The sequence below is a fragment of the Dermacentor variabilis genome, chromosome 6 (assembly GCF_050947875.1).
Source record: "Dermacentor variabilis isolate Ectoservices chromosome 6, ASM5094787v1, whole genome shotgun sequence".
Taxonomy (NCBI): Eukaryota; Metazoa; Arthropoda; class Arachnida; order Ixodida; family Ixodidae; genus Dermacentor; species Dermacentor variabilis.
In genome coordinates, this window is record NC_134573.1 from 179,964,324 (window position 1) to 179,981,066 (window position 16,743).

General features: G+C 45.4%; 1 protein-coding gene across 1 annotated transcript in view; it reads left to right on the top strand.

Moving 5' to 3' along the window:
• Window positions 1-13,177, top strand: part of LOC142585907 (uncharacterized) — a 34,805-nt gene extending 21,628 nt beyond the window's left edge. The window contains exons 3-6 of the mRNA XM_075696998.1: window positions 3,982-4,364; window positions 7,163-7,432; window positions 9,922-10,853; window positions 12,898-13,177. Of these exons, the coding sequence (XP_075553113.1) occupies window positions 3,982-4,364; window positions 7,163-7,432; window positions 9,922-10,853; window position 12,898 (1,586 nt within the window). The 3' untranslated portion in view covers window positions 12,899-13,177. The remainder of the gene's footprint in view (window positions 1-3,981; window positions 4,365-7,162; window positions 7,433-9,921; window positions 10,854-12,897) is intronic.
• Window positions 13,178-16,743: the final 3,566 nt, after the last annotated feature.

The following is a 16,743-nucleotide window of genomic DNA, read 5'->3' on the forward strand; positions in this document are numbered from 1 at the left end:
CGACAACATCCCAGTGGCTCGCTGGCACCGATGATCTTGTCGATTTCTCTGTACAACCAACGAATTATTTGTTTCGAGAAACAAAAACGACGCCGGAATTCACTTTTTGCCATTTCTTCAAACGCGTTTCGCACCGCCACCCGCTCTCCTCCTTCCTCTAGAAAAGCCAGCGCAACAACCTAAGTTTCCAACGGAAGCGCCATTTTCTAGAATTAAACTATGGATTGGATTCAAACGTGCCATTCCGCAGCCGAAAAGGCCACCTGTTGGATCCAATCCAATCCACCAGACGCGCCATGCGAAGCCATATGATCGCTCCAAACTTCTCAACTCCCGTCGCGTTCGGACGAAATGCTCGGTGGGCGGATGATGGACAGGAGCGTGTCGTCATTTTGACGTCACCAAAAACGGGGCGGCGCCCCGCGGCTGGCGACGTTGGCGCGGAGTAGGCCAATCGCGCGCGCCGGTAACCGAACGAACGCGCCGAACAACCATCTCCGATCGCACCCCAGATCGTTGTCACATACTAAGAAGGAATACATATTAGCGCTACACGCAAAAATAACTTAGGAAGGAGGGAGAAGAAAGAAACAGAGTAAGCAATTAAAAAAAAAATTAAATCATGGGGTTTTACGTGCCAAAACCACTTTCTGATTATGAGGCACGCTGCAGCGGAGGACTCCGGAAATTTCGACCACCTGGGCTTCTTTAACGTGCACCTAAATCTAAGTACACGGGTGTTTTCGCATTTCGCCCCCATCAAGAGAGAGAGAGAGAGAAAAAACTTTATTTGGTCCATTAAGGGTTTAGCGTTCGGTCCTCGTCTTCATCGCTGCAGACGCTTGACCTTCTTAGCAGGGTTGGGCCCCTAGTCCAGTGGAGCCCCCATCGAAATGCGGCCGCCGTGTTCGGGATTCGACCCCGCGACCTCGTGCTCAGCAGCCCGTAAGCACTTTTTCACTCTCCTTCCTAAGTCATTCTTTCTTTGTAGTGCTAATATGCATCCCTTAGCCTTCAACCAACTCGCCCAGCAACAAATTTTACTGAAATACATGCTACGATCACATTGAAGCAGCACTAAGTACTCACTTATCCACGTCATAGATTACCAGTATGAAGCGTATTTGGCACACAACCTAATCTGAACCAGTATATTTGCAGGTCTTGCACACGCTAACTCCCCTCCTGTATGCAGATACAGAATAACTGACGTAGCGCAAACAAACAAACAAACAAACAAACAAACAAACAAACAAACAAACAAACAAACAAACAAGCAAACAGACAGACAGACAGACAGACAGACAGACAGACAGACAGACAGACAGACAGACAGACAGACAGACAGACAGACAGACAGACAGACAGACAGACAGAGAAACAAACAAGCAAAGGGTTGAGATATCATGATTTACTTTCCTGAACACCAGACACTGCAGGAATATCTTTTTATTCAGAAGTTAAAATTATGCTTGAATCTAGGTTGCCGTTTTCCACTTTGTTTAACAAGGTAGCTGTACGAAAACATGCTTACCAAAAATAAAGCTCTATGAGCCATCATTTCCATGGTTCGTTCTTGAAAAGAAGTACGCGGCCCCGGGAACGCATTACGAAGGCTTTCAAACACGTAATTACTGACCAGCGCCTGCTTGGAGCTGAGGCAGCTCCCACGGTCGTCTGATACGAGTGCAAAATTATAACGACGGCAATATTCAGTATGTATATTACTGCTATTTCTTTCAGTGTAGTGCAAGCTCGGCTCGTTGAGTGCCGTGTTTCCATTGCTATATGTAAAACTAGTGTAGTAACTTATAGAAGATGTCGTTTATTTGTTTGTTTCTACGCTTTTTCGAGGCAATTGCTAGCCCATTTTTTTGTTTTCTCGGTGTGGTGTTTACATATTTGGATGATTGCTACTAACAATAATTTCTGATCGTTCCTTTTGGCTTCTATTTTCCCTCCAGAACTCACATACGTTAAGCGTTCAGACGACTTTTGGCAGACTGTACTCTCCAGCCGTCTTTCATTAGGATAACGGCGAATGAATAATTTAGCATTCTTATTACATGGATAGCAGAGCCTTCACCGAAAAAATCATGTCTCCCGTTTTATAATTTGGAATGAAATACAGAATGAATACTTAAACAGATACAGGCAAGAAGAGAAGCTTTCGAGATTTGTTTTTAATTACACGTCCTCGGCGGGGGCGATATTTCCCGCCGCATACGCCTCAGTGCTGTAAATAATGTTTGCTAACACGCGCCAGGTCATCTTGGATATGCTGGCCACTGTAGCTGTGATCCGTTTCTTCACTTTAAGCAACATTAGATACGAGCAAATTCAATAAAGTAAATAATTGTGACAGACTGGAATCATTCATGAAGGATTACAGTCTGTCACAAACGCAGTTATCAGTGATTATGCATAATCACTGATAACTGCGTTTGCCTGTTGATGCTCGAGGCCGGTGTGGGCCTTTCTATTCGCCAGAGCCATAATTTGCAAAGCGCATCTGGTCATCGTTCCTACGAGGCATCGTGTGATTGAGAAGTGAGTTAGCTGCAATGGCTGTCCCACATTTATTAAACGAAGACAAACAAACAAACAAGCAAGCAAAGAAACAAAGAAAGAAAGAAAGAAAGAAAGAAAGAAAGAAAGAAAGAAATAAGCTAACTTGAGTTACTCTTTGAAATGAAATTTAACGAAAACGTAATTGTGATCCCCTTGACACCCAGACAAAACGCGATAAGTAAATGAGGCAAATGGTTTGTGCTAGTTCCGTAGTCTTTACATTCTTTTTAGCAACCAGAGCACAAGTAATTAAAGCAACAGTTTTAACGCATTACATAAGCAAATAACTATACAAGTGCACACGATGATTGATAGGTGCACGTCCCTTGAAGTTATCACTTTCCAATTACACGTAGGCTGAGTGAGCGTAGATGATACGAGAATGCTAAGATAATATAGGTGTCCTCATGACAATTTGTGTTTGGGGCCTTGCCAGGAAATTGAGGTGAACCATAATAGCCCTTGAGCTGGAGTACACCAAATTGTGGAGGTAGGCGGCCCCGCTAGCCACAAATTAAGGAGCGAGACAGTAACGCGGTTGATAGGTGACGTTCAGGCGGAGCAGTTGCCGGCAACTTCTGCTAAGCTAGGTCCGCCTGCACAAAGCAACACTCCTCCTCCTACTACTCTAACTTGTTTAAAGCAAAAGAAAATGCGGTACAAAAGACTGGATCCATCGACCATTTGCGAGATTAGTCGACTAGCACGAACTGTTATTATTTCAGCTGTAAACTATGATCACGCGTCCTTGAACAAGCTGGGAAAGAAAAAAAAAAACATTTGTTTTCGCACTTGCGCTACAATGAACTTGTGCGCCATTGTTTACTCCCAACACAGGGGGGAGGTTGTTGGCAGTAAACGGATTGTTTAGCGGATGCTGATAACAGCGTTTTGAGTTTTCATTGCATTTCTTGTGTTTGTTGTTTTTCCAACCTATGATTTCGCGATAATTGGCTTTATCTGTGGCAGAACTTCACATATTTCAAATTCAATAAAGGAGAAGAAGATGCGTGCCTGAATGTTATCCTAGCATCTACACCAGACAACAAAGGTGATGCATTAAATAATCGATACACGCACAGTAAACGCGCGCACACAACGTCCATACGTAATAAGCGCAAGCAATCACAGTTACAGGCAATTAAACTGCCTGGTTCTGGTCAGTCCCAGGATTACGCTGCGAGTAAACGAGTAATCCTTGATTGCTCACTCCTCCCCCGCTCCCCCCAGAATAAGGAAAACAGTTATTGAATGTTTTTTTTTGTTGTTGTTGTCTCGCATCACTTTAACATGTTTCGCCTCGCATGAGGATGGGACGCGGATAGTCCCTTGCCTAGGTTTTTATGCAACATTGAAAATCAATCACGAACAAAGACCGTGCATTGAAATTCTATGGCCTTTCCCCCGCAGGAAGCAAGGCGTCCCGGCTGTCGTACGCTTCCTACCCCGGCGACGTGCAACAGGGAGACCTCGCCGGCCTGGGCGCTCCTAAGGTGGCTAAGGGCATCCTGCTCTCCATCCGCGTCGTGAACCCCGACGAGAGCTCGGGCCAGCCCACGTACGCCGCCCAAGTGCCCATCCACTTCTCCGGAGGGCGCGTCACAACGGGGCCCGTCGTGTACGGCCGCGAGCAACCCTGCCCCGAGGACCACGTGCACCGGAGCCGGCATCTGCCGAGCATCGTCAGCAGCTACCCCGGGGGCGGATCGCGGGGCAGCCGCGCCTACTCTCCCGCTCACTACCAGAACGCACTGTCGGCTGCCAAAAGCTACAGCGTCAGCCAGCAGATTCAGGTTTATTCGCTTCCTACCAGCATTACACTCCGCCAAAAATGTGTCATTATCGCAGCAGTAGCAGCCGCTACCGCTTGATTACATTCCAAGTGTCTCAAGCGACTAACTAATTAAGGCACGCACTGAGTGAAAACAACTTCCAATGCTGTTTTAACCGCAGCAATTACTCCGCCCATTGCTCGAGGTTGCATGTAGAGGTCTTCTGCCTATTTAAACAAGCTTCCTGTTTGGTCGACTGTACATAGCACTCGCAGTGATGACTCGGTCTCTATACCACGAAGAGAATAGGTTTGGTCATGCTGGTCATTCATCTTAATACAGAAAACAGCGCAGTAGAGACAAAGGACAAGTCGAGACCGGACATTCAAGCTTGACAAGAGGAAATGGTGGAGACCACCGAGGTAGCACGGGCAGGAGATGAGTGCGTCAGTCGGCCGTCAGTGGCTTTATGAAAGAAAGAATTTGAATTATTGGCACAGACGGCACGTAGCAGTTACCTTCTTCCTCTATTTTCTTTCCTTTTGCTGATTCAGATGGACGTTTATTGTGACGTAGTAGTGACGGTGAACAATACAGCTGTAAAACTGTGAATGACGAAACTGACTTTTTATTAGGCGAACTTGTGCCCACATCAGCAAGTTACACTCAAAGCACAGCAATAGCGGCAAACACGGTCGGCGATCGTCGAAATCTGATCTGCCGGTAAAGTGCGTCGGCTTTTGTACATGAGCCATCGAAGTTTCCACAGTAATCGCTGGTGCCCGCGCGTCTTCAAAAAAGTTCAACCCAATTCGCGTCGCACATGCAATTAGATTACACAAGCTTCGGTGACAACAGACAGCAGAAAGAACCAACGATCACATTCGAGAAACTTCCGATAAATGCGGGGGCTTCCCGCAGTGACCAATACCATTTGTTAGACGGTAAAAAGTGGTCACCCGAAAAAAAAAAAAACCAAGTACGTGTGTCAACATATATGCCCAGGACTCGCAATAAAACAATAAAACCTTAGTTGAAAGTCAGAACTTGTCCTCTCTGGCCTTGTCCTTTGTCCTTATTGCACTATGCTTTCTGTATTACTCTAAACCATTATTCTTCTGCCTCTACGCCACGCTCTCACTGCTTCTCTCCAATATTAAAAAGTAAAGACAAACGACAACAAAAACGCCATGGTTAAGGAGATAGGCTATTGCTACCACAATCAGAGCACCTTTGCCGTCGAGAATGTTCTTGAGTCATCTTTAGTCTTGGCGTAGAGCTGTGGAAGCGCGTCCTTCTCTTTTCTTTCCTTTTATACACTTCGCCCTAGCAGACCGGACATGCGTGTTCCAGTTGACATTTCTGCCCTTTACTAGAGCTTTCTCCATCTTTGGCCGCATGTGAAGGAGCGTGTACACATTACATGGTGTGATGTAAGTGATTGATGGCAGCAAACGGCCAGGGAGAGGAGAGCGTGGAGGCTGGAATAATGAAGTTTAAAAAACAAAGATGCCAATGATGACATTTACAATTCGGTCGACAAGAAAGCAAAACGTTTGAAAGAGTATAGTAGGTTGTGCGTAATTCTCACCTAGACATTCAGTGAGGTATCGCACAAAAAAAGAAAGTCTGAAGATACTTAGCGAAAATTGCTTCACGCCAAGTTCTAGCACAGCCACGAAAATATTTCCAGCGCCTTAGTCATATTTATGAAGCTAGAGAAACACAAGGCAAACACTTTTTGCCAAGGAAACGTAATTCCTTGACTAAAAGCTATCAAGGAGCCTGCGTATGGTGATACGCGTATGCTTGGATAATTGGCTAGATGCGTGGGTGCATGAATGGGATCTTTCAGCTCGAACAGAATGTGTTTAGAGAGGGAGCATAGAGACACAAGGCAAACACTTTTTGCCAACGAAACGTAATTCCTTGACTAGAAGCTATCAAGGAACCAGCGTATGGTGATACGCGTATGCTTGGATAATTGGCTAGATGTGTGGGTGCATGAATGGGATCTTTCAGCTCGAACAGAATGTGTTTAGAGAGGGACGCACAACATCTCGTTAACCGTTGAAGAATGTGCTCTATAGTGGCGTCACAGCTGTTCAATAAAAACCTAGCAAAGTTAGTTGATTAGATTACAGCCTTACAGTCTTTCTTTTTCATAGAACACTATCTTAATTTCTTTGTCCATATACGGTAGTGAAGTAAGACTTGAAGTTGGGCTTTCTGTTTCCAAGCGATTCTAGCAGAGTGTCTGTTTCTTTAACTCATGTCTGAGAACCGCATGTCTTGTCACGCGCCGTAAAAACCAAGGCACCAATGATTTTTTTTTTTACTACGGGAGCGTATTTTACTCTTTCCCGCAGCTTACTGTTTGCGGAATGTAGTTCTTGACAGAGAATACGGAGACCAAGTTTATAAACTACTTGTATATACACTCTCTGCGTACGCCATCGTACAATTCACATTGGGAAATGCATGCTTCATACTCTTGCAGATGCGAGGGTTAAGTATTTTGTGCACGTATTCCTTATCGGTCCTACATGGGCTTATTATTATTGTTATTTGTTTTGAACACATATAATGCTTATTTTTTGTGAAGATGTTCTTGTCGCTGAATATATATTCCATTGCGAAACGTCCGATGCCTGCCGCTGCTTTGACACGTAATAAGTGCGACCTAATATTGCCGAGATTGCATGCGAATACAGCGTTGTTATTTGACGACCTTAAGGAATCCTGTGGGGTGTGGTTTGTTTCCATGAGAAGATATCTTCCCAGTATAACCAGACCGTATACGATCACCGTGTTTCTAGGTTGGTGTACCAAGCAATGCCAAGACGTACCAGTACCACGGCCAGTCGTACGCCGTGCCAGTGAGCGCCGTTCCAGCCACGGCGTCTCAGGAGGACGCCAAGTCGTACGTCGCGTACGCCGGTCAGTCGTCCGGTCCCCAGTACCAGCAGAGCTACCAGGTCGCCCAGGCTCCGTCGGCCGCATATCAGGGTGGCGCTGTGTCGCAAGGCATCGGTGACGGAAAGGCATATGCTGGAACCGCTTACACGCACGGAGGACAGGCTTACCAGGTGGGAGATAGCTGCTGTTTGTATTGCGAGCTTCTATGTTGTTAACGAGACGCGATACTTGGCTTCCTGAAAATAAGTTCTGCTAAAGACTCGCGATTGAACAGCTAGTTTCTTTAGGAAGAGTAGGCATGGGAAAAACAGTTTTTTTTTCGACTTGAATTATTTAACCACATTCACCATCCCTTGCTTTTTCCTGGTCGCAGTGCCTGCTAGATGACAAAAGTAGAATTTAAAAAAAAAGAAGAAACGCGAGCAACAACAATAACGCCCAAGTACCATGAATTGAGTGCATATTAGAGACCTACAGTGTTTGTGAATTTAAACTCCGGCTCCCAGCAGGACGTCTCTCGTAGCCTTCATATAGGTTTTCGACATTCAAATCAATCAATCAATCAATAAATCAATCAATCAATCAATCAATAAATCAATCAATAAATCAATCAATCAATTGAACTGTTTTTTTTTTGCTCACGGTTAATAATCTGTGAGCATGTGTGCCACGCTATCTAAAAAAAGATAATCGTCCGTTTTTGATGCATACTACATTTATTTTGTCATTATTAAGAAAAGGAAGGCGTACTTTCTTTTAAACCACAATAAACTTTAGGGTGCTGTCTACGCGCTAAATAATGCGGAGAGGTAGCACACACGCAAACCGACGATATGCCAGATAGCAGCCCTTTTGTTACTATGGCTCTTCGCTTGCGTAGCTGCCGCGGCTATTGGACTATTGGATCGATAATGATGATTGCTTCACGTGATCACCAGTTGGCGACCTTGGCATATGTGAAAGCTAGCTGACGGTAATAAAGTATCTGATTAAGGTTGGCTTGAAAATTTTCAAAATATGGTGGGGCTTTAGGTGCCAAAACTACGATCTGATTATGAGGCACAGCGTAATGGGGGACTGAGGTCTAATTTTGACCATCTGGGGCTCTTTAGCGTGCCTATAGTGCATGGTACACAGGTGTTTTTACATTTCGCCCGCATCAAAATGCGGCCGCCACGGCCGGGATTTGATTTCGCGACTACGTGCTTATCAGCACAACGCCATAGCCACCAGACAACCACGGCGGGCAGCTTAAGAAATTCCGCACTGAGTGTGCGATGCCTCTTTGCGAGGCGCCTGTAATCGTGTTGTCGCGCTCTATAAGCAAGAGCAAATTCGCTCGTGTAACTTAAAAGTGATTGAATAACTCGGGCAGCCAATAACAGCGAGCTATTCACGGTCCTTCAACTCGGGAGGTCACTCTTTCATTTCGAGCTGACGTCGCGAAGCTAACAAAAGCTTTTCCAGGATTAATAACAGAAGCAGCATTGTGTCGTCCATACGCCATCAAAGTGTCGTGAGGGGAAATAATTAGCTACTGTGACACAATGCACTGTGTGCAGGCTGATTAGTTTGAGAGAAAGAACGAATCATTTCGCTTTCAAATATGAGCTCCGGAAACGGTACGTGGCCTCAAGAACCCTCACCGAACGTGCTGGAACCGCACGCCACTAAGATTGATTGGAGAGACGAAGCTCACTTGCCGCCTGCATGTGCAATTCTCGTACATCTAAACTATTAAGCACACATCGAAGAGAAATGACGACACATTTCCAGGGATGTTTGCTCGCAACTGACGCCGCATACTGAAGCATGCTTGAACACAGGTTGTGCATATCAATTACGTTTATCCTGAACAAAGCTGGCCGTGCAGGAGTGGAAAGTCATTAAATTTCGGTAGACTTTGGTGAGTGCTTTACTTCGCGTCTTTGGAGATGTATTTTCTCGGCCAGACGTATTACCCTCCGACTTGGAATTTCAGCAAATCATTTCGCTGTTGGCAATCACAAACCTGGGTAGACTTCCAGATTCGTCTTTTGGAACACTTTAATGAATTTAGCAGAAAATAACGCAACATGATACACCACACTATTTTCGAGTTGTATATAATGCGTGAGTTCACAACATTCTGGCCCCGCTTTTAGTTATGTGTTACTGATTGATATGGCTTGGTGTCCGAAAGCAAACCTAGGATGTGAAAACTCCGTAGTGGGCGCTCCGTACAGGAGATGTGACTGAAATAGCCCCCTTACTCAGATTGTAGTACAAATAAGATATTTAGGAAGGAAAATGGAGCTAACACGAGGAATAGCAGCAATGTCGTGCGAAGAAAAACGTGAGAAGATATATGGTGAAGAGAGAAATGACAGGTCGCATCTGATGACGCGGGGGCCGTTTTGTGACACAACCTTGGCTAAAGGATTGTTACGGTGCCAGTATGTCTCCAGCCAATTGCAATGCGAGAAATGCCGAGTGGCCTAGAGAGTTCGGGGCGTTACCGTATCTTGTTGTTGACTATAGAGCTTCCCCACTTAACATTTGTTCACAGCGCATATTACGTATTTTTACCTAATAACCACACAGTTATTTCTGCTGCTTGTGGCACAAGTATTTGCCCCGTGCCCTTCTTCACTCACCCTGTTCTCACTCGTTCCGACAGGTCGTCGCCCAAGGAGGTGACGGCCAAGAGCACGTCTACGTGACGGCGCATCCCGGTGCGCACGGTGGACACGGAGGTGCCACGGCCGTCGCACAGAAGAGCTACACGCCGTACGGAGTTCAGGAGGCGTACAGCGTCGAGGCGTCACCTGCCAAGTCATACAGCGGAGAGACGGGTGCGTCAGGCAACGCCATCAGCGGGCAGCAGGCGTCGTACGAGGTTACGGACGCGGGACACGGTAAAGGGGGATACGGACCGGGTGGCCCCGCTGGATACGCGGCTGGCCCGGGTTACGCCGGCGGACCGAGCTACGGTGGCGGCGGCCCAGGTGGCGCTAGCTACGCCGCCGTAGTGGGAAGCGGATACACGGCCACTGCTGGACCCAGCTACGGCGGCTCGGCAGGACCAAGCTACGGAGGCGGGCCGGCGGCTGCTGGCGGATACGAGAAACCGGCGTACCAGGTGGCTGCCATCTATCCAGGAGCTCAGCCGACGTACGGCGTCAACGCAGCGGCTTTCAAGGCGGCCGCCGCGGCAAGGGCACACGGAGGCTACGGAGGAAACGGAGGCAGCGGCGGAGAGGAGCAGACCATCATCGTGGCCGCGGACGCACCTTCCGGTGGAGACGGCAGTGGCAAGTCGTACACGTCGTACCAGGGAGCAGCGGGACCGTCCTATCAAGTGGCCAACGCAGCGGCTCAATCGTACAAGCCCGGACAACAGCAGCAGCAGCAGCAGTACGCCGGGCCGCATCAGCAGGCGTACAGCCGGTACCCCAACTCCGGATCCTATTACTCTGGAACCTCGTTCGCGGAAGCCAACAGACTCGCCCTACAGAAGTACAATGCACTCATGAGCCGAGCAGCGTCCTTAGTTGGTGGCCCACAAAATCTTAAGGCCGTTGCGGCGCGGTACAACATCCCCTGGAACTGGTAGGTACTTATACGCAATTGTCGCACGCATGCTAGTTGACAGGGTCAGAGACACGATGAGTCAGAGCTTATTTTCAACCAGACCTGAATGAATTTCGCAAGCTAGAGCAAAGAGTACTCCCAATGCATAGATGATTCTCACATTGCAGACTGGGTTAATGTTAAGCCGTCATACTTCGCTAGAGATAAACTCGGCGCCGTCTGCACACTACCACTGCTTTCTTTTTATTTCTAAGGCGCAGTAAACGACGAATAAAACGTGCTGCTTTGTGCGGTAATGATTTCATAGCCAACTAAGAAAAAGAATGCGTAATTGATGTTATTCCACATCATTTAGTTGAATACTATAGTAGGGTTGTCGTGTTCTGAAAGCGTTCGGCATACGGCCCTACGGTGTCACGATGCTTTGCCGGTTTTCTATTCACTTGCTTTAACGCCTCATTCAAAGGCAAAAGTCTCATGAGCTTTCAATGAGAATACGTATAGTGATTTGTTCAAGAGTCGTGTCTGGTCGTATGGAGTACGAAATTCCTTTATTATTACTCGCGGCAGATTTGGAAGCGCTGTTGTGAAACATTTAGTTGACTTAGCTTTCTTTCGAAGGTACCAGTAGAAATTATACGATATGTTTTATGGAATCAAATCCTTCCACTGAACACAGGAAGGAAGGAAATATTCTGCAAATATTCAGAGTCTCTCTAGCATAGCTGATTTACAACCCCATATTTATCCTCCTTGATCACCTTTAAAGAAGCAAAGTTGTCGTGTCCAGCAACGCTGGTGTGCGCAGCACGACAGATTGTACATTTTTATACGCTTTGCCTGATGGTGACCAAATTCGTTCAAAACACTAACAAACTCCCAACTGCGCTATCAGTTTTCGGATAACCTAAATTACAAGATAATGTGAGAAAGATCAAAATATAAGTAGAACTGGCACCAATTTGTGAATGTTAAATTCAGCGCTTAGAATCAAACTTAAATATGGTAATAATTCACAGTCATGCCATCCATAATGATAACGTATCTGTCCAGCAACCCGCAATAAGAACCGTTACTTAATTTGCTGGACGACGTGAAAACTGCCGGCCTTAAAGAACACCGCCTCGCGCATATCTCCAAGTCTCTGTAAAAAGCACGCTGGCTGTACAGGATGGGCACAGAAAGAATTTCAGTGTCAGAACACAAATAATACAACTGTGCGATAACAGAAAAAAACCGTCTTTATATTTGTGGTACTATTCAGTAAACTCGGTGTGAGCTAAATAGCGCATCTGAAAAGCGCACTTCAAACAAGTGTTCGAAAATGTTTTATATGTTCTTTGAAGGACCGCGTAGCCAGAGGTTCGTTAAGGGACAGGTGACCCTCAATGCCCCATGGCATTTCACTCCCGACACCCCTTACTTTTGCCGTATTTTTGAATTATTGACTTCCCAGTCTTTCTACATGGTTGTTGTCCACGGGAATTACCCTAAAAAGGCAACATGGCATGGAGAGCAGCTTGTCAGTCAGGTGGTCTGAAGCTAGGTTTTGTTTCCAAGTGCCAGACCCTAGAATGAGAGCAATCCTTTTTTGGTGGACGCTACACACCTGAAATCTAGAAATTCTTGCTCTGCGACATGATCGTCTCTTACTGAATCTTTGGATAGGAACCATGTTGTCGTTCATTCCAACTACGATAGCTCATATTTTCACATGTGATGTCATGCAGGTAGTCTCAGTTACTGTGAATTACGTTGGTTTTCGTTTCCCCATCCGTTGCACAGTTCATTGCAGACCAATATTTTGGAGCAACAGGCGCATTTTCCGACATGTTGATTAAATTTAGGTGTCTATTTCATCAATCAAAACGTAATAAAATGAAGCGAACACTTTCTTTTTTACTATATAAGGAGCACCTTGCCTATTCGCCTAGGTTAATTCAATGTGCATTTGTTGCACACTTAACCGAGCGTGGATATTTTCCGCCATATACTATATCATACTAGTAAACAAAGCGTTATAGATTACAGGTAATAACCATTTATGGACTGTTGCTTACAGATGGACCAAAGTATGAAAACATGGGAAAAGAAAACTAATATGGGGTGACCAGGCGCCGCCTCAGCAAGCCACTCAACCACATCCGTTGACGACTAAAAGAGAAAAAAAACACGTGCTACTTGTATAGAAGTGGCCACGGTGGTTGCCGGGAAACCCTTGTACAGTATTTTTGTAAAATAGTGCCTTTTTTTTTTAGTACCTGTGCTGTTCGCATTATCGCCTGTGTTACCATGTGTCGCCGTGTACATTGTCAATGTCATTAATAAAACAGAGAAAAATGGCTAAAAAAACTAGCAAAATCCGTTTCTGGCGCTCCATAGAACACCTCACAAGTTCACATCAGACAATTGAACAAATCAAAAACACATGAATAGTTATTAATGAAACACATTGTCAAACTTTGTTCGTCACTCCACGAGACACATTTTATTGCGATTATTTCAGCGGTGTACTTTTTTGGCCGTGTTGCCAAATATTCATAGTAGTGACGACGACATCAGCCTCGACAGAAAGTCGCCGTTTGAGTCTCCTCAACAGATACCAATGACCAAATATTCAAGATTCCAGTAGAATGATAATACTCCCTTTAAAAGAAAGATATTGGTGCTCGATTTTTGGAATATTCGGCTATGATCGAATATACGAAATCAAAACGAACATACGGAATTGAAACGAATATCTCCAGCACGTATAGGGCCGTGGAAGTGACGGCCGCCTACAGCGCAGGGTTCCAGTTCACTCCGTTAAGTCAACTTTGCCAGCATCATGCTATAGATCATTCTCTTCCCTGGGCTACAGGTGTTTATCTACTGTAGCAGACCTCGCCGTTCCACTATGAACGAGCTGTTGGAGCGGTTGATTTGAATCCGTGGTTAAGTGCAATTATCTATCCAAGAATACTTCGTTTCCGAGTGCACCCAAGTCACTTTGCCTTCTCGGCCAACGTGGTTTACGTTGGAGTTTGTTATGTTACTTCTGTTGAGAGGGATACTAACACTTCGTATATAACCAGAGTAATGCTATAAGTGCACATGTGCGCAGCAGCACAGTCTAGAGCCTAATACAAAGAGCTTTTCGTTCGTAACAGCTTAAGATAAGATCGTAATAGCGCTTAAGATATTTACAAGACAATGATTGACTGGCTATGTTCTCTAGCAGCTCAATTATACCAATATATATTTTTATTTTTTGTGTGAATACGGGTCTTATTCTTCGCTTGCTATCGTGGTTATCATGACGGCTCGAATTGTGATATTTTCACTTTTGGGGCATCTATACATTGGCCGTTTGATGGAATTAGCAGGACGAATTGAATATATTAAGGGACATTTACCAGATTTTTCAAACCCTTGTCCTACTGTTATTTTCTTCGTCTTCTGAAAGAGGAAAAGAATTCACGATCAGTGTGATGCTTGGTGCCCACGTTTCGAAATATTTTTTTTTATTCCAATGGAAATACATTTAAGGGAACACTCCTGATTTCCATCGCTCCCAACAGTTCCCCAAGTCATCCTTGCTTGAGTTCAATTTCTTCGCTAAAGCCCTTTTCAGGCAAACACCAAGTTTGGCTTAAACACGTACCGTTCGTATCACTTACCTGCGCATCAACAAACGTTTGATTCACGGGTACCTTTATTAGCCTCGGCTATATTCGGCTACTCGGTGCGGCTCACGAAACGCTCTCGATAGTTGAATTAAGGGCAGCCGTCTTCGACTTTCTTGAACGGAATTTCTTCGGCACAAATCACTCAAAAGCGCACATTTAAATGATGATATTAGCTGTAAAAAGCTTCTTTGTGTCAAAGACGAGCTTTAAAGTGTCCCGAAGCATTGTCACAAAATTGTGAGTTCCGCTATGATGCAGTGGAATTGGAATATTGAAGCACATGGACGAAGGCCAAAAGAACGATCGAAGAAAAGAACCTTCGCAAACTGTGGCCACTGCGCACATTACGGGCCGTATAACGTAAAGCTATTCCAATATGTTTTTATTCCAATCTTCTGACGTCAAATTTGCGTAAGCACCGACGCAAGCACCAGGCTGTTGCCTGCAGGGTTGTCTGAAAAGACCAATCAAATGGTCTCCTCGTTTACAGGAGGTCACTTTTGTTTGCTTTGCAAAAGAATAACATGGCCTCCACTGAGCGGCTTGTCTTATCTGATTGGCTGACAAGAGGCGAAGAGCACGCTCAAGTGGAGAGGGATTCGATGGGGCCGAGCCACTGCACTGAAAATCGATAACGCGATGAAGAGGGTGGCACCGGCGTCTGCGATTTGTCAACTTTCCCTTACTAGCTTGCGGTGGCTCGTCGAAAATCGCGGCGGCAAGCAACGGAAGGTTAAGATTGCAGCTAATACGGATCTTCGTCACAGAAGAGTTGGCAGAGCGATGTCGTAAACGTGCCGAAAGTGCTTGAAAACGTTACAGGGCGACGCAAAAAGTTTTATCGTACGCAAATAAACCCATGCTCTCCGGCAGATGCGAGATAGCCGGTGCCTGAGCGATCGGTGGCAGCCATCTTTTATTCCTTTCGGAACGGGGCAGCCTGCGGCTATTCAGACGAAAATTCAGTTTTGTTTGGCATATTAATGCATCTTTCACGCGTACACGTCACTTTGACGGGTCGAGCTATTGCGGTTTTGTGACGTCGCGCAACAGGCAGGTGAAGTGGGTGCAACCCGAAAATGTTTACCAATTACAGAGGGCTAACGGCGAAAAGGCGTCGAATCAGAAATAACTATATTTCTTTTGTTCGGTCAAATCATGCATAATCAGTGTGTACACGTCATATGAGAGGGGGAGCTATCGCGGTTTTCGTGACGTCGCGTGACAGACAGGTGAAGTAGGGGTGGTCTAAAAAGTTCTTGACCAATAGCGGAGGGCTGATTGCAGATATGGAATAGAAAAGTTTGTAATATTTTTACGTTGTAGCACCCTACATCTTGCTTCCTTTTGTGTACACGCCCAAGGTTACATAATTTTATGGCCGTTTTGTAATCATTATGCATCATCATTCCCCATATATTGTTTTCATTCCTTTGTACGTAATCTAACCGAAAAAGTGAAATTTCCAATTTCCATGGGAGCGCAAACAGCTGAAAAATCAGTGCCGGACAATATAAGTAACGCTACCGATCATAGGTTCCGAAGCAACTGAGAACTAATGGAACTAAAAAAAGAAGGGTAATGACTGTCTGGTTTTGCAGCCCTGATCCGATAACTGTGGTTTCAAGTATACTCGACGCAAATAACTTCCGCTAACGAACATCCCGAACAGTACAGAAGCTGCCTCTATATGGTATCCTTGTAGTTCACAGGGGTTGAGTGGTTTCTCAATCACTGGTTTCAGGCACTGATCACTGTCGTTGTATGATGCTTTGACACTGTTGTATAACCTATAATTTCGACGACGACCCCTTCATCAGAGTCCGATTCTGCAACTGCGGCCTCGTCGTGGACGAAATGTTCCTTGTTGATTACCTGCCGCTGTTTCATGACGTTGTGTCCGCGTATACGGTTTCTGTGCGTTTGCACGTACTTCAGCTCGTCAACCGCGTGTGAGCTTTACATTGCTATATATAACGCGAGCAAACCGCTTTCTGCCTTTATTTGATATCGCGCTCTTATTTTTCATCACCTTCCCCAACTATTTATTTTCTATACATTTGTCTTCCTTTAGTGAACTTGCTGCGCTCATCGCGCCTCCCTCCAAGATGCCATATCGCTCTGTTGAGGCGCTAACAGTGACTCCTGCTGTGACGTGGCAGTATGTGTATCATGGAGTAGCTTACTTTCGCTTGTTTTTTTTATACAAATAAATAAGATATTGCCACCAAGATACAATG